The 27,299-nt window shown below is 41.8% G+C and overlaps 1 protein-coding gene across 7 annotated transcripts in view; it reads right to left on the bottom strand.

The window, feature by feature from the left end:
* Window positions 1-27,299, bottom strand: part of WWP2 (WW domain containing E3 ubiquitin protein ligase 2) — a 120,981-nt gene that overhangs the window by 43,871 nt on the left and 49,811 nt on the right. For all 7 annotated transcript variants that reach the window (XM_043985718.1, XM_043985715.1, XM_043985714.1 and 4 more), the window contains 2 exons: window positions 24,676-24,800; window positions 9,921-10,134 (listed from right to left, as the gene is read on the bottom strand). In XM_043985718.1, the coding sequence (XP_043841653.1) occupies window positions 9,921-10,134; window positions 24,676-24,800 (339 nt within the window). The remainder of the gene's footprint in view (window positions 1-9,920; window positions 10,135-24,675; window positions 24,801-27,299) is intronic.

Genomic DNA, 27,299 nt, shown 5'->3' with positions numbered 1-27,299 from the left:
TTTTCACTTTACTTTTCTTCCTTTTTTTTTTTTTTACAACACGGCTAATATGGAAGTACATTTTGACGTGATTTCACATGTATAACTGATATAATATTGCTTACCTCCTCGATGGGTGGAGGGAGGTTTAGAGGGGAGAGAATGTGAAGCTCAAATTTTTTTTTGGATTTTTAAGATAATTTAAAAACCTTTGAAGACTGAAGAGATATAGAGAAGTCTCCATTACAATTGCTTTTCTATATTACAAACCAATGGTTACGTCTTCACTTTGGCAGCACATATATTAAAATTGGAATGATAAAGAGAAAATGATTCTTCTTGGGTTTATGCTCCCATTTACCATGTCTCTGAATAATAGACTCACAGACCAAGAACTGGAAGGAATTTTAGAGGTCATCTAGTGTAATCCCCTCGTTTTACAGAGGAAACCAGTGACTTGTCTCAAGTCGCACAAATAATAGGTGGCAGATCGTAAGCGATCAATAAAATTGAGCTGTCCTGAAAAGAAAAGTGTTCAGGATGTTTTATAAGCTGCCAGTCAACACCTTATGGAAGACAGCTTCTGCCCACATTTCGAAGTGCTTCTGTTGGTTCTTTGTAAACTGGTGGTAAGGAATATTCAGCTCAGTCATTCCCCCAGGACCTTTCTCAATACTCTGAACTACTCTTTAAGCCTAAGAAAACTGAGCTTCCTTTCAAAAAATAAAAACAACACTTTCTTTATTTCTTTTACACACAGGATGGCATGGTAGCAGTTCTTCAGGTCCCTGAATTACATACTGATTTTTTTCCCCCTTCTTTAACTAGCACTTTTCTTTTGCCTTGGACAAGTTTCCAAAGTTTATAGTGGAAGTGTTAAAAAAAAAAAACCCATCATATATTGGTAAGAAGGTTTCTGTAGCATATACAAGTTCAGTCTATTCACACATTTTACAGATGCAAAACAAAGGGAAAATGAAAAAAGAAATGAATGATTATGAATGAATTAGAGCTATGGACAGAATGCAGATAAATCTCAACACTACTACCAGTAAGGGCTCTGTACGCTTCCCTCTACAGAACAACAATGAGATAGACGAAATCTGCTCAGAAGGCTGTACTGGTCAGCATCACCAACACATTACCTCTTAGTAAACTGCTTTAAAACTCTTTAGGAATGAAGCTGGCTGGGGGCAAAATTCAGTCTGGGATGCAAGGAACAGGCAGGAGCTGGTTTCTAACTTGGCCGAGAAGATCCAAACCCTGGTTGTTGCTAAAATGTCTCTACAAATCAAGTCTCACATGAGAACATGTCAGTCCTGGGGGGTTGGGGGCTCTGGGGCTGCCTTGAGAAGGTGCCTCTGGAACTCAACATGGTGGTCACCATGAATCTGAAGGTCTTTGAAGCGACCTCGCCCCAATTAATTCTGCTCTGAGGCAGGAAATAGCTCGTGCAGCCAGTGACTGTGGGGAGGTAGCCCAGCAGTCCAAACAAAACGCCCTCCCTTATGTAAGAAACCGCAGCGACATGCTGTTTGCCAAGACGACATAATAGGCCTCTGTGTGAAGCAATGGAGCGCACTGTGGGGAGTGTGCACGCTTCCAGGGTTTACCTAAGCCATACCTGTGTGTGTGCAGTGTTAATGAGGGCTCTGTCCTCAAAGCAGGAGCCCCGCTGATAGGAACCAGATGCAGGATGGGCTGACAACAGCAGCCTTGCCTTACGGTTATCAGCTGGCCAAGACCAGAGGGCATAGGATACTGTGTTCCTGCGGGGTCCTGTGTGCCTCTAAACCCCCTTTAATTGATGTTTCAATCATTCTTTTAGAAAACCCTCCACCCAATTTCCTTCAATCGAATCAAATTAAAAACAAACTAGATAAAAAAGGCTAGGTGGTTTAAAGGGAAGAAAAAGACCCAAAGGCATGGCCATTGTCATATTCAGATCCATTTAAGAGCTACTCCACTCACAAAGTCCTCCAGTCCCAATACTAATTTGCAAGTCTCATCTGTGTTCATGATACCTGTTGGGTACATTTTTTTTTGGTGAGGCAATTGGGGTTAAGTGACTTGCCCAGGGTCACAAGCTAGTAAGTATCAAGCGTCCGAGGCCAAATTTGAACTCAGGTCCTTCTGAATCCAGGGCCAGTGCTCTATCCACTGCAACACCTAGCTGCCCCACCTGTTGTAAGTTTTTAAAGACAGAATGAATGCTTCAAAATCCCCATATCAACAAGTTCAGAAGGGGATCCAGCTGACCAATGCTGCAAGAGGGACAAGCCAGGGGCTTTGGGAAACTCGGTTTAACTAGGTTTTAACCACATTCAGACACACACTGAACGAGGAGAGAAAGTGTTCTCTAACACTTTTAACTAGGTAAGAATCTGAAATGGGCAATAAAGAACCCCACACCCTGTGAAGGATTTGCTTCAATTAAACATTTATTAAATATCCGTTGTATATCTGCACTCTGCTAGGAGGTGGAGAAGGAAATAGGAAAAAAACAGTCTCAACCTTCTAGAAGCTTACAACCTAGTAGAAGTTGAAAGATATCAGTAAAAAAAAATTAAAAAAAAAAAAGATTTCAGGGACAGCTAGGTGGCACAGTGGATAGAGCACCAGCCCTGGATTCAGGAGGACCTGAGTTCAAATCCAGCCTCAGACAGTTAACACTTACTGGCTGTGTGACCCTGGGCAAGTCACTTAACCACAATTGCCTCACCAAAAAAAAAAAAAAAAGATTTCAAAAGGTAAATGGAGTCTGCTCTAAGCACCGGGGTGGAGGGGTGGCCTATGAAAATGTATGGTTTGAAGAAGGGATATGAGATTAGAGAACCCCAATTTATCCAGTTTAGCTGGACTGTAGAGCACTTGCTGGGGAGTAAATTAGAATAATTCTGAAGATGTGAATACTCCTAAAGAGTCTGTATTTTCTTCCATATGGAATGAGGAAGCACTCAAGTATTTTTGAGCAAAAGGGACTGATGTAATCAGATCTGCACATGAGGAAGATTACTTTGGTAGTCCTGCAAAGGGCCAACTAGAGAAGGCAGAGACTGGTGGGTGGGAAGATTTCTTAGGAAGCTATTATAACAGTCTTGCTCAAAGATGATGAAGGCCTGAACTAGTGATCGTCTGAGTGAAAAAATAGAGGAAGGGAAGAGAAATCAATGTTTGCTGAGGCAAAATTACCAGGATTGGGCAATGGACCGGCTATAGTAAATGGGAGGAAGCAGAGTCAATAAGGACTCCTTGGCTTCCAGCCTGAGTGACTGGAATGGTGGTGGTACCATCTGTAGAAATCAAGAAGCCATGAGGAGAAGCAAGTTGAAGAAAGAAGGGAACAGGTTCAGGTTCGGACATAGTGAGTTTGAGGCATTACTGGGGAGACGTGAAAAGCAAGTGATTGAGTGGCAAGGGAGCCAGAGCAGAAGGCAAGAAGACCTCCATTTCAAGACCACTTTGGACACTAGCCGTGTGACTGATGACGAGGAAGCTACCTGGCCTCCCCAGTTTCCTTATCTGTAAAATGAAGACGCTAATAACTATGGTAATCACCTCACAGGACAATTGGGAGAACCATATTTCCACACACCATCAAATGAGATAACGTGTGGAACGCTTTCTGCAAGCTCTAAAGCACTAAAGAAATGCCCGTTATTACTGGCATTACCATTATTACTGAATGTGAAACCAGATCGCTGAAGCCACAGAACTGGGTGAGACCACCGGGGAGAACAGATGAAGGGGAGGAAGGGGGAAGGCTGAGGACCAAGACATGGCAGTTAGCAAGGTAATGGGAGAACAAACATACCGCACCCAGTGCTAATGTCATGAAAGCCAAGGGGGGGGGGAGGGGGGCCTGGAGCTGAAAGCCTCTACTGTGTTGATGAGAAAACTGAAGCACTCCAAAGCTAAGCAATCTGAACAGGACCACATGGCTCGGAAGTGTCTAGGGCAAGATCTGAACACGGGACCTCCTGACACAACCTAAGAATCAGACCGTGCTGGTCTCATAGAAAGGGTTTGGTAGAATAACTCCTGATGTAGCATAGAGATGATTTATTCCTCAAATGTATGACAAAACTCCATTACAAAGTCACCTGGACACACTCAGCTTCTCTAAGACTGATTGATCTATTTCTTGTCTTGCCTTTCTTCACATCCCCCGTGTGTAGTGTCATGCCAGGCACACAGTAAGCACTTAATAAATGTTTGCTGACTGACTGTTTTGTTACTCTGGGTAGTTTATATTTCTGTAGCCTTCTATCCGTTTCACCAATAGATGGAGGAAGAATTCTAAGGCAATAGTTTGAAAACCATCCTGGGGTTTTAGCTCCCTGCAAACTCAATAAGACAACAGCATTACATAAAAGCCAAGAAATCTGATGTGATCGTAGTGTATTTCTAAGAATTTTAGCATTCAGGAAAAAGGAGGTGATAGCCCTTTAGTACTCTGCTGTAATCAGGCTACATATGAACCAATGCATACAGGTGTAGACACTAAATTTCTGGAAAATAACAGATAAGCTGGAATGGCATAATTTTAGTGCTGTAAGAGATCTCATGAACTAACTAGTACAGCCCATGCCTCGATGGTTTCAAATGAGGGAAAACCCACTCCCTCCCAAGGTAGCATATTCCACTTTTGAATAGCACTAATTATTAGAATTTTTTCTTTGCCTTGAGAAGAAATCTGCCTCTTTGAAACCTCTATCCATAATTCCTATTCCATAAATTAAAAAAACAATCTGTATGAAAGTGGAGAAATGAGAGACTACATGTCATGTACAAGGGGCAGCTAGCCAACCATGGCTAATATAGGGAGTGCAATGGGCACCGAGGAATCATCCCAAGTGTTGGCAATGGAAGATAGAAATGGAAGAGCAGAGTGCTCACCCATTAGGTTGAGGAGTTTTTTATTTATCCTACAGGAAGCAGGGGAATAACATGATCAGATCTGCATCTTGGGACTTCTAATTTGGAATCTGTGTGGAGGATGGTTTGGAGAGGGGAGAGACTAGAAGCAGAAAGAAAAATTAGCCCATTCTTCCAACAGTCGAAGCCAGAGAGGATGAGACTCTAGGTGAGGGGAGTAGTTGTACAAGATGGACACAAGAGATGCTGTAGACAGAACTTTGCAACTGGCTTAATGGGAAGGTGTGTGAGTCAGAGTGAAGAGTCAAGGCTGGCTGAGAACTTGAAGGACAGTGGTGCTCTGAACAGAAATATGCAAGGATGGAGTAAGATTCCAACAGGAAGTATGGAGACAAGAAAATTTAATGAGTTTGGACTTGGATACATTCGGTTTGAGATGCCTAGGGTACGTCCAGATGGAGATACTTAGAAAGTAGTTGCTGAACTAGAAAGCGATTAGGACTCAATCTGTATATTTAAGAGTATGTTATGTAGAAATGATAAGTGAGTGCCTGAGAGCTAATGAAATTGCCAAGAGGAGTGATCAGAAGGGCCCAGGACAGAGCTTTGAGAGTAAGCCAGGCTGACTGGGTGGGAGATGAGGGATGAGCCAAGCAAGAAGACTGATGAGGCAATTAGAAATAGAACCAGGAGAATACAACATCATGGAAACTGAGAGGAAAGAATATCTAAGAGGAGGGAGTCAAAAGCTTCAAAGAAATCAGAACAAAAATTGGGGAAAGACCACGGATTTAGCCATTAAAAGATGAATGTAGCCTGTCGAGTGAATGGGCCGCAAACAGTTGAGAAGCGAATTAGAGTGGGGTGAATGTCCCGTTTTCATTAAAGATAAAGAGTGCAAACTATGTTTTGACGAACTGCACTGAATACAGGATACAGTCGCTCACTTATTCATCCACTCAATTACTGCGCGTTGAGAACCTACAAGCTAAAGAAACGTACTCATTAGGTCACAGAAGACACAAAGATTAGTGAGGCAAGACTCCCTGACCTTACAGAGTTCACAGCACGGCAGAAATGGAATGATACAACACAGCTATGTCATGACTATAATAGGTAACAAAGCCTGATAAGAGCCTAAGAGAGGTACAAAGAAGGGCAGAAAGGTGTGTCAAGAAAGATTGTTTTTGTCTGACTAGGGCAGGTAGAGGGAAGATCAGTGGAGGTTTCATGGAAGGGGCATCTGACCTTGGTCTTAAAGGACAGATAGGATTTTCACAGGTGGGCACTGTAAGTAATGGCATCCTTGTACAAGGAGTGCCCTTGAGCAAAGACGCAGAGGGGGGGAAAGTACCAGGCCCATACAAGGGATGTCCCAATATGGGGAGCCAATAAATAACCTGTAAGGCAGAGAATGCCGAAGCCCCCAAAAAATGGGCAGGGAGGATGTACGGCATGAAGATCACTGAAACACGGACTTCTTAGTGTCTTGTCTTGCTCCATCTCCCTTGACAAACAGAAAGCCTCAATTCTGCTCTCCTCCATGCCAGCTTCTCCAATGATATGGGCAGAGACAACACTAAGCAACAACTGGCACAGAAACAACCGGCCAATTACCCCAACCCTCAACACATTGGATGAAGAGCTGGAGAGCCATGCTGGAAGGGGGACACCTCGTACACCCATCATCAGGGCCAGAGGCACCCTTGACCTGGAAAGCCGACTGCAGAGACGTGGGCAGGCTCGCTTAGGTTCTACATGCCCCTGGGAGAAGATGTTCCTCAGTCACGCACCCCAGGCCCCCAGACAAGAGGCTCAGCTGGCGGCAGGGGGAAGGAGGGAGGAGGGCACACAGCCATAGCTGGGGCATGAATAAAGAGAGCTTTTTTCAGAGCTGACTGGAAACAGGAAGCGCCAATCCCTGAGAACAGTAACCCTCACACACACTCTACATAAAGACACACTGAGCTGTTAACCCTAATTACCTGTGACGGACACACGAGTGAAGCCCCAACCTTCCAGGCAGCGGCTTTCGCAAAAGGAAAACAAACAGCTCACAGGGAATAGAGGCAGCTATTTTCTCCCTCAAACGGCCTTCTTGCCTCCAAATAATTTGGCTTCTTGCTCCCAGATTAGACCGCAGACGTGAAATGAAAGATTAAACAAAGTTTCTCAGGTATTTATCCCCACACATTACCAGCCCAGCAGGGAGCCACGGGACACAAGGAGACACAATGCACAAAAACTTTTCCATGCTGTTATTTAGTTCATCCTTCATTGTCGCCAGCCCACACCTCCCATAATTTGGGTATTGAAAAGGGGGAGGCTGCGACATTCGATGTGTATGGAGTTGAAACTCTCTGCTCTTAAAGATAGTTTAAAAGGACTCGGCTGGAGACACTATAGCCAGGTATGCACTAAGAGAAAAGCTCCACACCCTTCCAATTTCCCTTTCAAGTTTTAAAAATGTTTTTTTGTTCTTTAATTGTTTTCAGTTGTGTCGGACTCTTCATGACCCCATTTGGGGTTTTCTGGGCAAAGACCCTAGCTCGGTTTGCCATTTCCTTCTCCAGCTTATTTGACAGATGAGGAAACTGAGGCAAACAGGGTCAAGTGACTTGCCCAGGGCCATATGGTTAGTAACTGTCTGAGGCCAGATTTAAACTCACAAAGACGAGTCTTCCTGACTCCACACCTGGCATTCTACTCACTGTACTACTTATTTAATATCATTCTTAAAAAAATTTTTTTAATTTATCCAAGAGAGCTCCATGACTGTGCTGGCTTCACCCTGCATTATCCTAGGTTTGTGCACACATAAGCGTGTGTGTGTGTGTGTGTGTGTGTGTGTGTATGTGAGAGAGAGAGAGAGAGAGAGAGAGAGTGTGATATATTTAAATCTTAGAGAGTTCTCAGGGACACCAAGAGATTCTGTGCTAGGGTCCCAAGCACACTACTAGTCTGTGCCAGAGACAGCACCCCCCGCCCGGGTCTTTCTGACCTATGTAGTCTTCCTTTGTTCTTTCCTACATATCTTTAGGGAGGCATGGGGCAGAGGCACTGGATTCAAGACCATGCAGATATGGGTTCAAGTACCAATTCTGATACTTGCTAGCTCATGTGAGCTTAAGAAGTTATTTCCTATGCCTTGAAGCCTTGCTTCTTCATTTATATAATGGAGGTAACAAAACCTGTACCTCACGCATGTTCCATATCTCCTCTGCAGGGTTATACTGAGAAGAATGCTTTGCAAATGTTAAAAGCAATATATAAAAGGGAGTACCTATGATTGCTCCTCACATCTGTCACTTTCTAAAGATAAAATAAACTGTATTTCACTGCACTGACATACTACAATATATTCAGCCATTCCCCAATTACTGAATGCACGGGCCGTTTCCACATTTTTTGCTGTAACAAATAAAGGAGCTCTATTTTGTTACAGATTAGATTTGGCACCGATATATAGAACACCAAATATAGACTATTTGGTACAGATTTTTCCCCCCTTTAAGTCCATCCTTAGCAAATAAGTCAAATAACAGAGCTGCTATGTCCTCTCTCCTTTCATCTTATTAATTAGAAAACAAAACATCCTTCTGATCATGTCTCAGAGCAGCCTATAGGTCAATATCACCAACCACATGGGTGGATGCTGGTTCGCTGGTCAGTGGTCTGATATTGTCCAGTGGGATAACAGAACTACCAATGAACTGCCAACATGCGGCAGTGCCTATGGCTGGCAAGCAGACCTAGACCAAGCCCTCTAATCAAACTTAAAGGGGCAGCTAGGTGGCACACTGGATAAAGCACCGGCCTTAGATTCAGGAGGACCTGAGTTCAAATTCGGCCTCAAATACTTGACACTTACTAGCAGTGTGACCTTGGGCAAGTCACCCTCATTGCCCCACCAAAAAACAACAAAAATAAAACAAGCAAACTTAAACACATGCCCCTCCCTTGAGGGGGTCTTTGTAACCATGGCCAGGAGGTAATGACTCCACGGAGGCCTGACTACACAGCCAATCTTGAAACTCCCTGTGACTCATCACAGCTAGTTCTCACTTCCTCTAAAGTCTATGACTACTGAAAGTTATTTGGAACAAAAAATAAAATTAAAAAATTTTAAAAATAAGACTGACTGTCGGCCCAACAGTGAAGGCAGGGAGAAATGGACCATGCCAGGGCGTGGCTGTCCCCCTTACCATGGCTTGAAACACTCAGCAGTGTGGACCAGCTTCCTGCTTCAGACAATACAATAATACCCTGAAAGAAGCTATTTCCCAGACTAACATGAACTGATGCAAAGTAAAATGATCAGAACCAGGAGAACAATGTATACAGTAAGTACAATACTATGCAATAATCAACTGTGAATGACTTACCTATTCTTAGCAATATGGTGATCCAAGACAGTTCCAAAGGATTCATGAGGAAAAATGCTATCTCCCCTCCCCCCCACCACCCCAAGAAAGAACTGATGCAGTCTGAATGCAGACTGAAGCATACTTCTTCAAACTTTATTTTTCTTGGGTTTGGGGTTTTTTTGCCCTGTGTTTTCTTTCACAAAATGACTAATATAGAAATACATTTTGGATGACTACACATGTATAACCTCTATCAAATTGTTTGCCTTCTCGATGAAGGGGCAAGGGAGGAAAGGAGGGAGAAATTTTGGAATTCAAAATTTTTAAAAATGAATGTTAAAAAAAATAAATTATTACATTTAAAGGAGAAAAAAAGCCATTTCCCTGATTTCTTTTGGGGGAAGATCTAAGCAAAAGCCCCACTAAATGAAGCTCTTGTTCCCTTTAAAAGATATATGCTTAAGTTAAGGTTTTCCTTCAAGATGTGAAAGAAAGCAGCCTTCATTTCACTCCCTCTAGGCAACAGAGATTCCAAGGCTACCTTTCCCACCAGGCCAGGTACTACCAGCAACTCTCCCTTTTCTCAGAAATGCTGACCACTTGGCAATAACCAGCCATGCAGTTGGTGTCTGCATTAGTGAAGGAGCCCCAGTTTTCTGGAAGAGAAGGGCTGAGCCCAGAGAGGAAGCAACTTACCCAGGAGGCAGTGTTTCCGAAGTCTGTGCTGCTGCGAGGGGTTGCTGGGCAGCCACGCTGGAAGCCGGCTCCTCCCCTTCCCTGGGTTCTGCCGTGGCTGGGAGAGAGGTAGCCCCGGGGTTAGGGGTCACACTTGACACTGCAGCAGGCGGGGAAGTCACCCCAACCACGGGCCGTTCTTCAGGATCAGTGGCTGTTGCAGACTCTCCATTCACTGAAAGTACAAAAACTCAATGAATCAGCCAGTTGCTTTTTTATCCCCATCACTCAGTTTTACCTTAAGCTAAACTTACTTTATCTTTGCTAGCACAAGAACCTAGAACATTCTCATATCATTGAAGCAGCAGCAATGATACATTTATCGGTTTAGCATAGCTTCTAAAATTGCCATGAACACATGCCCAGGGCCTAAAAGAATCAGGCAGAGGTTCTAAAATAAATGGAAGATACCACCTTCCTTCTGGGATGCTTTTTTTAGGTTCTTATAAGGATGTAGTTAGCAGGCTGCTATGGGTAAATGCTTCTGTTTTAACCCAATGAAAGGACAGCAGGAAAGAACAGATGTGACCAGGATAATGAGGGAACACTACCGGCAGAAAGCAGCGAGGCCAGTGTAAAGTCTGTAGGCCCAAATGATGTGTTTTATCCTTATCTTGTTTTAACTGTTAAGTTTTTATTGATATCTTTTGTTTTAATTATCTATGTTTCACACTGCATTCCTCTTCCCTGCCCCTCCCAGGGACCCATCTTTTACAATAAAGGGTACAATCAAGAGGGGAGAAAAATCCCTCAAAACCAATATATCCAAAAAGTCTGGTATTACATGTCATGTTCCACACACACAGAAGCAGAAGAAGGCACCCAGGCATCTTCTCATATGGATAAAGCACGGAACTTGGAACAAGAGTTCGAATCCAGGCTCATACTTACTAGCTGTGTGACCCTGGGCAAGTCACTCAAGCCATTTGCCTCAGTTTCCTCAACTGTAAAATGAGAATAATAACAGCACCTAATTCCTATGGTGGTTTTGAGGATCAAGTGAGATCGCATTTGCAAAGTACTTAGCAAACCTTTGTTTTACATCTATTATCACATTATGACTATATGTATATGTAATACATGTGAGTCTTATGTGTATATGTTCGCTCTCTATTCTCCAGGACCAAGCTCTGTCGGTTTCAATTGTGCTAGTGTTGGTGGCAATCCCTGCCCATAATTCTCCTCATTCCATTTATTTTCCTTTTTATCAGCTCACAAAAATCTTTCCATGTTGTCTCTGTATCACATTCATTTCTTACAGGACAGTAATATTCCATTACATGCATGTACCACAATTAGTTTTCCATTCTCCAATCCATGAGTGTATACTGTGTTTCCAGTTGTTATTACAAAAAGTGTCACTACCAAAATTTTGGCATATATGAAGCTTCTCTTCTTGTCACTGACCACCTTGAGGTAGATGCCTGGGAGAGGAATCTCTAGGTCAAAAGGTATAAATATTTTGGGGGTGGGGCAATGAGGATTAAGTGACTTGCCTAGGGTCACACAGCTAGTAATAGATATGAATATTTTAATCACTTTCTTCCCATCATTCCAAATTCATTTTCCAGAAGGGTCTGACCAATTCATAGCTTCACCAATGGTACCCTAGTGCACCCATCCTTCTGGAAACCCTCCAATGCGGACTCTTCCCATCCTTTGTCATCTTTGCCAACTTGCTATGTGTCCCCTAAAACCTCACAGGTGTTTTGATTTGCATTTCTCTTATTAATTCAGAGCATTTTTCATATAGTTGTTAATAATCTGCAGTTCTTTTGAGAAGTATTTGTTCATATCTTTTGGCCACTTACCTATTGGGAAATGGCTTTTGATCATATATTTCTATTAAATATGTATATATCTTAGATGAATGCCCATCAGCAGTCTTAGAGAGGTTTCCAGGGCACGGAGGTTGTCATTTTGCCCTAGTTACACAGCTAGTATATGCTTCAGAGGAACTTGAACTTGGCTCTTCCTGATCCCAAATCTAGCCTCACAGCTAGGTGGTGTGGTGGATAGAGCACCGGCCCTGGATTCAGGAGGACCTGAGTTCAAATCTGTCCTCATACACTTGACACTTACTAGCTGTGTGACCCTGGTCAAGTCACTTAACCCCCATAACAAACAAACAAACAAAAAAAGAATTGGAAATCAAAGGAATGCCCATCAATTGGGGAACAGCTAAACAAGCTGTGGTATATGATGGTGATGGAATATTATTGTGCTATAAGAAATGACAAGTAGGATGACCTCAGAAAGGCCTGGAAAGACATGTATGAACTGATGTATAGTGAAGTGAGCAGAACCAAGAAAACGTTGTGCACAGAGATAGCAATAATTGTCTGATGAAGAAGTGTGAATGACTTATCTATTCTCAGCAATACAATCCAAGACAATCCCAAAGGACTATTAATGAAACAAACTATCCACATCCAAAGAAAGAACTGATACTGATTGAACACAGACTGAAGCATGCTATTTTCACTTTCTTTCACGTTTTCTTGTACAAAATGACTAACATGGTAACGTTTTACACATGCATAACTCATATTTGATTGCTTACCACGTCAGGGAGGGGGGAAGAGAGGGAAGGAAGGAGGGATAAAATTTGGAATTCAAAATTATACATAAAGATATTTATTACTGAGAGACAGAGAGAGAGAGAGAATTCACCCCCCCCCATCCAGAGCTGCTCTGCATTTATCTTTTAGGCTAACATAGCATGTTTCTGGCAACAACTTCTAACAGACAGAATTCCCTCTGCTTTGTACTTCTGTGTTATCAATCCTTGAAGGAGATCATACTAAAGGAAGCAGGCAAAGATTACATCTCACTGTACAGAAGAAGAAACCAAGGCTCTGAAATTTTAGGATTTATATCAAAGAACACAAAGATCGCAAGCCACACCATTGGCAGGATTAAAAAGTGTCATTTCCCAAATGGTTATTTCACTTTTCCAGTTGGCCATATTGTCTCTCCTCCTTTAGCTTACAAAGGAAACTGGAGTAAGTATTGGTTTATTTGGTATGCTAACCAACTGAAACCTCTATCATCTATTTGAAGCTTCACCAATACAATAATAATTGGTGTTCATAATGGGAACCCAAGGTCCTGAAACGTCATCTGAATCACAGATGAAATTGATAAAGATAAAATAAAATTAAGCTGAGGCATTTGATCTTCTAAATCCTGGAAATCTGTAGCCTGCATGAAGTATGTGAGTATATAACTCTCTCCAGGGTGTCCCCAAGTTTCAGAAGTTTGTTTTTGTTTTTTTCTCAGAACAGTTTTAAAGCTTTAATTGTTCTAAGCCTTTTGAGCATGCTGTTGTTAACCAGAACGCTGCACACAAGTATGTGATTCTAGGATCGGAAGGAAACTCTAGCGGTCATCTACTCCAGACTCCCAAAAAGGATAGGAATCCCTCCCCAGAGGTGGGAAGAAGCCCCTTCTATTGCTGGACAGCTCTCAATGCTGCAAAGTTCTTTTCTTACATTGGGCTGAAACCTGATTCCTTGAAACTTCTGCCCAGTGGTCCCCCTTCCGCCTTCTGAAGCACAAAATCAAACTGACTCCCTCCACTCCATGACAGCACATAAAGGACCTCAAGATAGCCATCATGTCTCCCCAGAGCATTTCCTTCTCTAGACTGAACACACTCAGTTTCTTCCATTGTTCCCCAACTAACATGGCATCCAGACCCTCCAGCAACCTCCTGGCATTTCTCTGGAAATGCTTTCATCTGATAGGGCCCCTCCAGCTGAACACAACATTCCCAGTGCAGTTGGACCAGAATGGGGCCAAGTCAGACCTGTGCTTCCCACAGGCTCCACCCCTTTGGTTTTCTCAATAAGGAGTAGTACGGTATAGGAGCAGGAATCCTGGAACTGTCCTCAGCAGGTCTTCGTCCAAGGGCCCTATCCTCCACTTTCTAATTGTGTAACCATGACCAAGTACCTTTTCTCTGAGACTCTTTTTCTATAACAGGAGCAGTCAAACTATTGCCTGAGACTCAAATCCATTCTTCCAACTGTTTCTGGATGGCCCACAAGCCATACAATGTTTTTAAATTTTAAATAATGTTTTTTTTGGGGGGGGGGTTGGGTTTTTTGGGGTTTTTTTGCGGGGCAATGGGGGTTAAGTGACTTGCCCAGGGTCACACAGCTAGTAAGTGTCAAGTGTCTGAGGCCGGATTTGAACTCAGGCACTCCTGAATCCAGGGCCGGTGCTTTATCCACTGCGCCACCTAGCCGCCCCCTTAAATGTTTTTACGTTTCATGGTGTTTTTTTTTAATTTAAATGATTTTAAACAATATTTTTACATTGTGAACAATACTTGAAAATATAAATTTAAATACTATTTTAAATATAAAAGTTATGCTTTGACAAACAGTGAGCTGGATTTGGTCTGTGGGCCATAGTTTGCCAACTCCTACTCTATAACATGGATCTAATATTTATACGGCCCATTGTACAAAGTTGCTGTAAGGCTAGAATGTGATCATTTATGAAGAATGCTTTGTAACTACAGGACACTATAAAAATGTGAAGGACTTGTTGTTGTTGTTGTTGTTGTTATTCTTACTATTAATATTATGACATAAGAAAAAAAGAACAAGGTGGCATATGAATACACGTAGCACTTTGAGGGGCTGGGGGGAATAGAACCTCTTATTCCATTGGCATGGGAGCTCTTAGTGAGCAAACTGACTCTGCCGACACAGCCTGGGGCCTGATCCACAGTTGAGGATCTCCGAGAACTGCTGTGAAGTCAGAGGCCCTGCCAGGGACATACAGCTGGTGTGTGTCAGAGCCACCAGCACTCTTAGCCACCAACATCACACTCTTGGCACACAGCAAGCTCACACTCCACTCAAATCACTAGATTTTTTGCACATGAACTGCTGTCACACTGGGCTGCCATGTCTGTTCTCATGTGATGGATCTGCTAAACTGACCTTCAATGGGGGTAGCCTTGGGATCAGGAAGAGCCGAGTTCAAGTTCCTCTGAAGCATATACTAGCTGTGTAACTAGGGCAAAATGACAACCTCCGTGCCCTGGAAACCTCTCTAAGACTGCTGATGGGCATTCATGGAGGGAACTTCTATGTGGAAAGTCCGTACAATGACAAAATCCAAACTCTGAACCAAAGCAAACAAGGCATTTATCCCAGGTTATCTTTTATCTGACTGGCTTAGGCTTAGTCGGGACCACTTGCATTTCAGTCTCTCAAGATCCTTTGGATTCTGCCATCTCTAATATTAACTGTATGTTAAGGAGCACGGGAGAGAACAATCCTAGTACTAGCATGTTAGGAGAGAGTAGACTTGCAGTCCACCACCTCACGCTTCCTCAACTATAGCAGAGAAGAGACAACAGGCAGGCTAAATCAAGGGTCTTCAAGGATGGGTGTGCTCACAAAATAGAAATTTTTTAAAAGGAATAAAAAGAAAGGTAAACATTTTGGACATCTACTTGCTATGCCATATGTTTTGGTTATATTTAACTTGGTACTTTATTTTAGACTATCGTTTATTGGTTTTTTAGTCATTTCAATGCTAATTTCTGCACATGTGTAAGTCAAGTCTCTTTTAAAAGCCCAAAACATCCTTGAGAACAGGAACTGCACCATTAACTTATTTGTCATTTGCTATCTCTTAGGTCCCAGTGCTCCCCCAAGATGAACCTTGCGCTCACTCTCTACCCCAAAGGCCTTGGGCTTTCCTGAATCTGTCTTTTTGCTCAAGCTGATTCTCTCACCTGGAATGCCTTCCTTGATAAATCTATGCCTTTTGAAGTTCTCTAAGCCCAGTCCATTCTGCAAAGACCTCTTCTACTTCTGAATTCATGATTGTCTACAATCATCTGACAAGTGTTTATTACCTTGTGACCTGTCTTATACTGTGATTTAAATCTGACATTTTAATTTAAATTTTCATGTACTTACGCCTTGCCTTCCCAACTTGACTGGAAACTTCTTAAGGGTAAGGACCATAGTTAGTATTTCTTTATTATAAAAGTGTCTTACATACAAGACATGCCCAAGAAATAACTGAAGACTGGTTGACAGGTATTCAATAAGGCACTTGCTAAACAAAGGGAATACTTTTACAGGAGAAAAATATTTAATATTTGGAAGATAGGGAAAAAGGAGACCAGGAAAAAAAAAGGATGATAACAAGATGACCTTACTGTATGGCATAGAGAGAGTAAAGAAATGTACAAAGCCAAAAAACAACACATGTTAATAATTGTACTTAAATGAGACTAAATGGTCATGGTTGAAATCAGTAGCAACTGGAGAGCCTGGAATTTCTAAGATCATGGGTATTTCACAATGTTCCTTCCATGTTGTTAGCAAACCTTGGAGTTTTATGAATCAGAATGTTCATTCAGTACTAGGACATACTCAAGTGGTTAGCATAGGGGAATGGGAATTGGAAACTTTCTTCCTTTCTTCCTGGATACCCTGCCAATTCTCTGTGTAAGCCTGGGTCTTAATGTGTGTGCAGTGCTTCAACGGTTGGTCAAACAGTGGTCTTTTCAGGCACACAGGCGCGCGCGCGCACACACACACACACACACACACACACACACACACACACAGGGTAGTTACCACCTGCATTTTTTAGACTGAAGGACAATTAATACAGTGTGAACCAGGGTAATGCAAGTCACCGAAGAACAAGGGTCTCTCTCATGTGCAGTTCAGGTAGCATTTTTTATAACAACCTTGAAAATCATGTAATTCAGGTCTTCAATGAAACAGTATACCATTATATTATTTTCCCCTATCAGATGGCCTCAAAAACTTAAAATCCCCTTCTTTAGTTACTGTGTGTTCATACAAGTCATCTATCTAATTTTCTTTCCTTCTGTAGAAAAGTTTACTTATTGGCTGTCACAAGATGACAAGCACCTGAAATTCTGCTCCATTTTCTCTTTCAAAATGTTTTCCCATGTGTACAATTCAGTGAAAAAGGTTCCCTTGTTGAATATCTTCCCCATGTGGTATCTTCATAGCAAAAAATATTTCCTGGAGGCATGGAAACACCACTACCCTAGAAGTCTTCCTTCACAGCTAAATCTTCAGCACATTAGCCCAGATGAGCACCACCCGACTTGTATCTCTCCAAATCCTTTCTGTTTGCAAGCTACCATGAGAAAAACACCTTCTCCAAGCATTTGCCACACGCAAAAAAAAGGAACATTAAGATAGTTATCAAAGCTACCAGCCAATTAGCTTGGAGCTGTGTGTGCGTGTGGATGGGATGTTCCCAGTTTTCACAGGAGGCTTGTGGGAGGAAGAAGGGGCAAGGCGTGCTCTCTCAATCTCTTTCGTCAGGACTCTCATAAAGAGTGGAGCAGAAATGCGGGTTTCCTGAGATAGCTGAATCTAGGCCTCTTTCTCTCTCTCTTCACCAAATTCTTGTTCTCCTTAATAAATGCTTAAAAGTCTAAACTCTTGTTAAAGCTTATAGTTTATTGGCAACCACTCATTAGATATTTTAGACCGACTAGCTAGAATTTTAGCCCCTTACAGGGACAATGCCAGCTGGGGCAGAAACCACATTAAGACAACCACCTTGAGACTTTTCATATCAGTTATCAGTGGTTGGAGAGATTTGGGCTGACTGCTATTTGTCTCATCTATCATACTGTAATGTTTCTTGGGGCAAGGAAATAACTTTTAGTCTAGTTTTATACAGTGTATGTAACAAGCATATGCAATGTCTGCATTTATTTGACATTTAATAAATGTCCAATAAATAAAAGGCACTGTAGGTACAAAAATGAAAACAATTTACCCTCAAGGAATTTATATCCTATAGGGGACACAACAAGAAACAAGAGAGTAAATGCGTGATGATTTGAGGAGGAAGATAGCCTTACTTAAAACCAATTAATAAACATTTATGGGGCAGCTAGGTGGTACAGTGAATAGAGCACCAGCCCTGGAGTCAGGAGGACCTGAGTTCAAATCCAGCCTCAGACACTTGACACTTACTAGCTGTGAGACCTTGGGCAAGTCACTTAACCCCAATTGCCTCACACACAAAAAAAAACCAACAACAACAAAAAAAACATTTATGAAGTGCCTCCTATGTTCCAGGCACTGTGCTAAGAGGCGAAAGATGGTCCCTGCCCTCAAGAACCCTACAATCTAATGGGGGAGTCAACAGTCAAAGAAATATATACAAAGCAAGCAATATGCAAGATAAATTGGAAACAACAGAAGACAGGCATTGGAATTAAGAAAGGGTAAGAGAAAGCTTCTTGTGGAAGGTAGAATTTTCACTGGGACTTAAAGGAAGCCAGGGAGGTCAGTAATTGGAATGGAGGAGAGAGAGTATTCCAGACATGGAGGACAGCCAGAGAAAATGCCCAGAGCTGAGAGATGGAGTATCTTGTTTGTGGAACAGCCAGGAGGCCAGTCCCACTGGAGTCGTATAAGAAGACTAGAAAGGTAAGAGGGGTTAAAGCAGCTAAGTGATGAAGTGCTTTGAATGCCAAACAAAGTTTTGTGGTCCTGGAAGTAACAGGAAGCCACTGGAGTTATATTTAAGTAGAGGGGTGACATGGTCACATTTGTGCTTTAGGAAAATCCCTTTGGTGGCCAAATGGAGGATGAATTGGAGTGGGCAGAGACTTGAGGCAGGCAGACTCTCCAGCAGGGTATTGTAATAATCCAGGAGTAAGATGATGCCACCAAAGGGGTGGCAATGCCAGAGAAGAGGAGGGGGAATATCAAGGGACACTGCAAAGATGAAATTAACAGGCCTTGGATACGGAGGGGGTGGTTAAAGAGAATAAGGAATCCAGGATGACCCCCCCCCCCCTCGCCAGTAACAGGGAAGGATTCAGGAAGAAAGATAATGAGTTCCATTTTGGTCATACTGAGTTTAAGATGTCTGCTGAACGTAAAGTTGGAAATGTCTGAAAGGCAGTTGGAGATCCAAGATTAGAGGTCAACAGTGAGACTGGGGCAGGAAAAGTAACTATGATAGTCATTTGCATAGAGAGGATAATTAAATCCATGGGAGCTAATGAGATCACCAAGTACTACAGAAGCAGAAAAGAGGGCCCAGGATAGAATCCTGAGGTTTATCTACAGTTAAAAAAGGGTTATCTGGAGGAGGATCCGGCAAAGGAGACAGAGAAGGAGCAATCAGATAGGTAGGAAGAGAGCCAACAGAGAGTGGTGTCCCAAAGACCTAGAGAGACGAGGTTATCAAGGAGGAGAGAGTGATCAACAGTGTCAAAGGCTGCAGAGAGTCAAGGAGAATGAGGATTGAGAAAAGGACATTGGATTTATCAGCTAAGGCAGGGCTTCTTAAACAAATGACCCCTTTGACCTAAGAAATTTTTACGTGACCCTGCATATCTGGGTATCTATACATAACCTTTTGCTGTTGCCAAATTTTTCACAACCCACAGTTTAAGAAGCTTTGGACTGGGGCAGCTAGGTGGCGCGGTGGAGAGATCACCGGCCCTGGAGTCAGGAGGACCTGAGTTCAAATCCGTCCTCAGACACTTAACACTTTGGACTGAGGGATGATTAGCTTCCCATGTCTCCCTTAAAATAATCTAAGGATTGGAGTACAAGAGGCAGAAGTGATATGGGAGAGCATTCCACATAAGAAGCCAACAGCCTATGCAATGGCAGAGGGGTGGAAAATGGAATGCCAATTTCAGGGAACAGCAAACACCAATCGAGGCCAGTTTGGCAGGAACATAAGAGTTGAGGCAAGTAATGCCAAGTAAGTCTGGAAAAGTAAGCTGGAGCCAGACTTTAAATGTGAAGGGCTTTAAATACCAAGTTAAGGAATCTGTATTTTATCTGAGAAGTAAAAGGAAACTACAACAAACTTTACCAGAAGAGTGACACAGTCAGACCTGTGCTCTAGGAAGATTTTTCTGGCAATTTTGGAATGAGGAATGACAGAGAGAAAGAGCCAACAGACAGGGAGAGAATGAGGATGGGGAACGAAGGAGGGAATGATTGATGGAGGTAGTTCCTAGAGGATCCAAAACAGACGGGAGTGGTTTTGACAAGAAGAGCCACCTCTTCCTCAGATATAACAGCAGAGGAAGACAGAATGAGGGACGATACAGGGGTGTTTTTAGGAAAGAAGAGACTGTCCAAAAAAGAAAACCTCTACTTTCTCTGTAAGGAAGTAAAGGTAAAGTGAAAGGAAGAGGGGAAGAGTGGTACAAGACACTTGAGGACAGAAAATAAAATCTAAAATAGCCACTATGGGGACCATGAGTCAACTCAGAAAGACTATGAAGATTACTGTGCAGCAGCGAGAGCCCAACTGAAATCAAGCATCATAAATTTGTAGTGGACCCAGTCAGCATAGATGTGTAACGTCACCTAGTCACTTTCATTAGCCCTCCAGTAGAAGTAGAAAAGGTAGATGGGAAGAGAAATCCAGGGCTGGGTTTGACAAGGCATGAAGCCAAACACAAGAAGCCTAATCTAAATAACCAAAAACAACGATCATGTCTCCTCTAAGTCTTCTCTTCTCCAAGCTAAATATTATTAATGCCTTCAACTGATCCTCATACAGCACAAACTTGAGGCCCTCCACAAGTCTGGCTGTTCTCCTCTGGATACCCTCTAGACTATTAATGTCCTTCCCCAAACCTGAGACCCAGAACTGAACATGCCAGTTGGGATCTGACCACAGAAGAGCCCAGTGAACAGCGGGCCTCTCTTACTAATCCTGCAACAAAACACCCATATCTTCTCTAGATGAACTGCTTTCTGGTCTTCCACCTTGTACCTGTAAAGCTGACTTTCAGAACCAAGAGTAATACTTGACATTTTTCCCCTACTAGATATAGCCCAGTGTTCTGGCTTATCAAGGTCTGTTTGAATCCTGTTGTTAAGCTATCCCACCCAGCTTTGCATCATCTCAAAGTTCAATAAGCCTTGGTCAACGATCAAAGTTAAAAAGCACAGGGTTGAGTCCAGCAGAGGGTCCAGCCCATGACGTTCCACCAGAGAGGTCCTCACAAGATAAGAACCAACCTATTTTGGCTGAACCTCACTAAGCATCCTGTTCTAAATCTGCCCCACTAATGTGTCTCCTAGCCTGTCTTTCCATTCATCTCTTCCACAAGGACAGCATGAGGAAATATGCCAAATGCTTTACTGTCACAATAAAAGGAAAAGGAAAGGGCAAAAATTAATATGCATTTGCTGAGATCTCTTACCACCTGCAAATAGGCCATGCCTAAAGGTAGAATCTAAGTTTTCTCTGCTTGTAGTAATATGGATTTTTTTTTTTAAGTGAGGCAATTGGGGTTAAGTGACTTGCCCAGGGTCACACAGCTAGTAAGTGTTAAGTGTCTAAGGCCGGATTTGAACTCAGGTACTCCTGACTCCAGGGCCGGTGCTCTATCCACTGCACCACCTAGCTGCCCCGGATTTTTGCAAATAGGAAAAATTCAGTTCTCTGAAAATGGGTTATTAAGAATCCAATGCACAGAAATTGAAGGGTTGCCCATCAATTGGGGAATGGCTGAACAAGTTGTGGTACGTGAATGTAATGTAATACTATTGTGCTATAAGAAACGATAAGCAGGAGGAGTTCAGAGAAACCTGTAAGAACTTGCATGAACTGATGCTGAGTGAAATGAGCAGAACCAGGAGAACACTGTACACAGTATCAACAACATTATGTGTTGATCGACTGTGATAGACTTGATTCTTCTCAGCAATGCAATGGTCCAAGATAGTTGCAAAGGACTCATGAAGGAAAATGCTCTCCAAATCCAGGAAAAAAAAGAACTGTGGCATCGAGATGCAGATCGAACTATACTATTTCTATTGGTTTGGGTTGTTTTTCTTTTTTGAGGTTTTTTCCTTTTTGCTCTGATTCTTCTCTCATAACATGACTAATACAGAACTGTTTAATGTGATTGTACATATATAACCTGTATCAGATTACTTGCTGTCTTGGGGAGGGAGGGAGAAAAATTTGAAACTAGAAATCTTTTTTTTTTTTTAATGAGATATTTTATTTTTTCCATTACATGTAAAGATAGTTCTCAACTTTTGTTTATACATGCTTTACAATTTCAGATTTTTCTCCCTCCCTCCTCCCCTAGACAGCAGGTAATCTGGTATAGGTTATATCTATATATCTCTATACGTATACATATAGATATATATATATACACACACACATATATATATACACATAATAACATTAATCCTATTTCTGCATTAATCCTGTTACAAGAGAAAAAATCAGAGCAGTGATGCAAAACCTCAAAATAGAGAAAAAAAACACAACAGCACCCAAAACAAAAGAAATAATATGGTTCAATCAGCATCTATACTCCACAGTTCTTTCTTTCTTTTTTTTTTCTTGGATTTGGAGATCCTCTTCTATCATGAGTTCCCTGGAACTCTTCTGTACCATTGCATTGGTGAGAAGAATATAGTCCATCACAGTAGGTCAACACTCAATGTTGATGATACTGTGTACAATGTTCTTCTGGTTCTGCTCATCTCACTCATCATCAGCTCACGTAAGACCCTCCAGGTTTCTCTGAACTCTTCCTGCTCATCATTTCTTACAGCACAATAGTATTCCATTGTATTCATATACCACAACTTGTCCAGCCATTCCCCAATGGATGGGCACCCCCTCAACTTCCAATTCCTTGCTACCACGTAAAGAGCAGCTATAAATATTTTTGTACATGTGGGTCCCTTTCCCCCTTCCATGATTTCTTTGGGCAAAAGACCTAAAAGTGGGATTGCTGGGTCAAAGGGTATGCACAGCTTTATCGCCCTTTGGGCATAATTCCAAATTGCTCTCCAGAATGGTTGGATCAGCTCACAGCTCCACCAACAATGTATTAGTGTTCCAATTTTCCCACAGCCTCTCCAACATTTATTATCTTCCTTTTTTGTCATTTTAGCCAATCTGATAGGTGTCAGGTGGTACCTCGGAGTTGTTTTAATTTGCATCTCTCTAATCATTAGAGATTTAGAGCATTTTTTCATATGGGAATAGATAGCTTTGGTTTCTTCATCAGAAAACTGCCTGTTCATATCCTTTGACCATTTCTCAATTGGGGAATGACTTGGATTCTTATAAATTTGATTTAATTCCCTATATATTTTAGAGATGAGGCCTTTATCAGAAGCACTGGCCTCAAAAATTGTTTCCCAGCTTTCTGCCTCCCTTCCAATTTTGGATGCATTGCTTCTGTTTGTACAAAAATTTTTTAATTTAATATAATCAAAATTATCCACTTTGCATTTTATAATATACTCTATCTCATGTTTGGTCAAAAACTGTTCTCCTTTCCAAAGATCTGATAGGTACACTATTCCTTTCTCTCCTAATTTACCTATGGTATCACCTCTTATGTCTAAATCATGTATCCATTTTGACCTTATTTTAGTATAAGGTGTAAGATGTTGGTCAAAGCCTAATTTCTGCCATACTATCTTCCAGTTTTCCCAGCAGTTTTTGTCAAATACTGAGTTCCTATCCCAGAAGCTGGAGTCTTTGGGTTTATCAAACACTACATTACTAGTGTCATTTACTACTGCATTTCCTGAGCCTAGCCTATTCCATTGATCTACCACTATTTTTTAGCCAGTACCAGATAGTTTTGATGACTGCCGCTTTATAGTAAAGCTCCAGGTTTGGTACCGCTAACCCACCTTCCTGTGAATTTTTTTTCATTATTTCCCTGGATATTCTTGATTTTTTGTTTTTCCAGATGAATTTTGTTATTATTTTTTCCAGCTGTATAAAATAATTTTTAGGTAGCCTGATTGGTATGGCACTGAATAAGTAAATTAATTTAGGCAGTATTGTCATTTTTACTATATTAGCTCTGCCTATCCATGAGCAATTGATATCTTTCCAATTATTTAGATCTGATTTGATTTGTGTGAAGAGTGTTTGGTAGTTGTGTGAAACTAGAAATCTTATAAAAACAAATGTTGAAAACGAAAACAAAACAAGAAAAGAAAAAAGAATCCAATGCAAATTGGTCTTGCACCTCATTTGCATCCTGAACCGTTTCAACAGCCCAGATATCTTCTCCAATCCATCCATAATTTTAAGCAAAGACAACTCATGAGCCTGGCATGCAAATGGAATATACATTTCTTAATGGAAGAGAATGTCTTATTTATCTCTTTGCCGTTCCAAAACCCAAAAAAGTACCTTATAAATAGTATGTTTATTAAGTAATAGATGTTTCTTGAATTAAATATTACTTAATCCTTATTCTAAAACCAGTGATTTCCAATTTAAGAAAATATGGATACTAGTAAAGGGTTATTCCCAAGGAAACAACACAACAAGAAGGTACAAATGACTAGAAAAATTAAATCTTTATGTTTCTGTACAAAAGAAAATCTCATTTGACTGATGTCTTAATGATGAAATGAAACAACAAAGAAAGCCATTCATCATAGGTAAGGCCTGGGCAGAGTAATCATTACAAAGAAGGCAAGTCAAGAGAAGAATGAACTAATTGATTCATTATTCTCCTTCGGCAGCAGACCACCTTCTTACCCTTAATCATTCAATAATTCTGCTTCATCTTTTTTTTCTTATCACTGGTTCATGACAAAGGTAGATTCCTAAGAACATACTAAAACAACTGTCATATAACACTCCTTGCCTCAGTTTGGGTTGCTCTCCTAAGTCAATGTAAATTATTACTCACCTGTCCCATTGGCCAAGCTGCTATGGTTCTGACTCTTGGCTGGCTGCCGGTGCCGATTCCTACTATTGGGGCTCTGTTCAACATTTGCTGTGGCTCTGGTTGGTCCAACAGGATGCCTGTGTGTCCTTGGGAATCAAAGTATAAAAGAGCTGTGTGAGCCATTGTGAAAAAGAGACATCTCCCATCATGAGAAATTGTTTTCTTTCCCTTGCCCCATTTATTGTAAACATGTGCTTTTATCAAAGGCCTTTTAAATTAAGACCCCCCCCCCAGTAACCCCTGAAGACTATTAAGATTTCCACAAAAGGAGACACAGAGGAACTTCTTTATCAAAAAAAATAGTGGGGGCAGCTAGGTGGCACAGTGGATAAAGCACCAGCCCTGGATTCAGGAGGACCTGAGTTCAAATACGACCTCAGACACTTGACACTTAGTAGCTGTGTGACCCTGGGCAAGTCACTTAACCCCCATTGCCCCACAAAAAAAAAAAGTGGTTTGATCAAATATACATACATACATACATACATACATACACATATATATATATATATATATATATATATATATATATATATATATATATATATATATATATATATATAAATCCTTTGCTTCAGTTGCCAAAACCAGGGTGAATTATTCTCTTGGCCTAGCGTAGCTCACAGATATCTTATTTAGATTCACAACATTGTGTTTGATGGGCTGAGCTATTATTAGTCAGAAATCACAGTTGACCTAGAGGCTATATGAAGATCTTAGTTCTCCAACTTCTAGGTCTCTTGTGCTGGGGCCAGGGGGAGTTGGGAAAGGGAGCTCTAAGCTGGGGACAAATCAATTATCAATCAACAGACACATTATTTCCATGTAGGTACTTTCTAACAGATAGGAAGCCAAAGGGCCATGAGAAATAAATGCTGTAAGACCAATTCTACATTTAGTATGGAAATATTAACTAAAAGAACTTTGACATTTTGTCCCAGGAAACTGGGAGAAATAGCCCACTATCCTGAAGAAAACAGTGGGATCTGTCGGTCAGATCCCTCAGAGAATAGAGAATAATGAGGTTGTAGCATTTCTGGTTGCCCTACATGTACACATTGAGAATATTTAACCTTGTGGTTCAACTATTTTACAGAGCATCTGAACCCACTTCCTTCATGGTATTTATTTTCAATATTGAGATGTTCTGCAAATGCCTCTTGGCGACCAAGACCCCCACTTTTCAGATTCAGAGGATGGCTTCTTTGCCCTCTCTGACTCAAATCTTCTCCTCCTTAGTCTAGCACATAAAACTATGTTAAGTAAGGTATCTAACCAAGTTTCTCTAAGAAGAGGATTCTCAACTGGGAATACAAAGAATCAACAACAACTGGAAACTACTGGTGAAACGTTGGATTTTTTTCTAAATTAGGCAGAAGATATAAAAAAGTAACTAAACGTCTTCATATGCCCCATCTTCTTTCAAGAGAATACCATGAAGAAATAAGCCTTCTTGGCTCCGAGCTGAGTAGGATATCCTGAATGCTTCCAAAAGACAAGATTGTTGAAAATGGGTAAGGAACGAGTCTGACCTGTGGAAATAAAACTTTAATGTGGACTTCTTTTAAACTCAATTTTCTTTCCTTAATTCCATATATCAAAGCTGCCAAGGCACCTCAGTCAAATAAGAAAAAAGGCTCAGAGTCCCTCTGGGAAGAATGTTTAACATCACTGAACCTTTTAGCACACCTTCGGCCAGGCACAAACACAGACAGAATTCCAAAATGGAAGCTTTGTCTTTACCATGTACAGCAGTGTGGGGGAGGGAATGGCTGGGGGAGACCAAGTCGGTTGCTACCAGATTTATTCCAGCCAAGAATCCCCTTAAAGGGTAAAACCCACTCCAATTTTTCATCCCACATGCAGCACTTAGAAAAAGGCTGAGAGAGGCTTGGGTAGAGAAGAGCTTCTGAGGCAACAGAGAGAGCCTGCACCATCAGCCCTGTCACACCCATGGGCTCCGAGAAGCCTGTAATTACTTCCAGTTGCCTGGACTCCTTGTCCCCTACCAGGGCAGCTGGGCATGACAACTGGGTGGGGCCCATTACCCTCCTCACTCCTGGACTCTTCTCCCTTCCACGAAAGGGTGTGTGGTCAAAGGCAAGAGAGAAGCGTTGAAGGAGCATTTAACCACTAATGACAGCAGCTAAGCCTGCACACTCTAATGGAGGAGGGCCCGTGTTATTCCCCCAAGAAACCAGAAGCATCTGGGACCATTTTGGATGGATCACAGCCTCGCCCCTGTACCCCTCCCCACATTCTTTCCTTCCCCTAAATCTGGGGTTTCCAAATTTTCACTCCAATATTAAATTTAAAAGAAAGCAACCAGAAGAAGAGGATAACTAGAGAGTTGGGGAAAATGTTCGGTGTAGCTCAGCTTCCTTCACTAAAGACTTTGATCAAGCCTTACTTAACGAGGGAGTTCTAGCTTGATTAGAACCTGGCCCCAATGCTGAAACCATCACAGCCCACACACACAAAAAAGCATCCCAGCAAACTGCAGTGGTGGGTTTGGGGATGAGCTAGGCTTTCATCACAGACAACTGAGTGTAGACTCTGCCAGTAACCTCAAACCTGGCGTGATC

Source organism: Dromiciops gliroides, chromosome 2 (assembly GCF_019393635.1).
Source record: "Dromiciops gliroides isolate mDroGli1 chromosome 2, mDroGli1.pri, whole genome shotgun sequence".
Classification (NCBI taxonomy): Eukaryota; Metazoa; Chordata; class Mammalia; order Microbiotheria; family Microbiotheriidae; genus Dromiciops; species Dromiciops gliroides.
The sequence above is the reverse complement of the archived record's forward strand: the minus strand, read 5'-3'. Positions and strand labels throughout refer to the sequence as shown.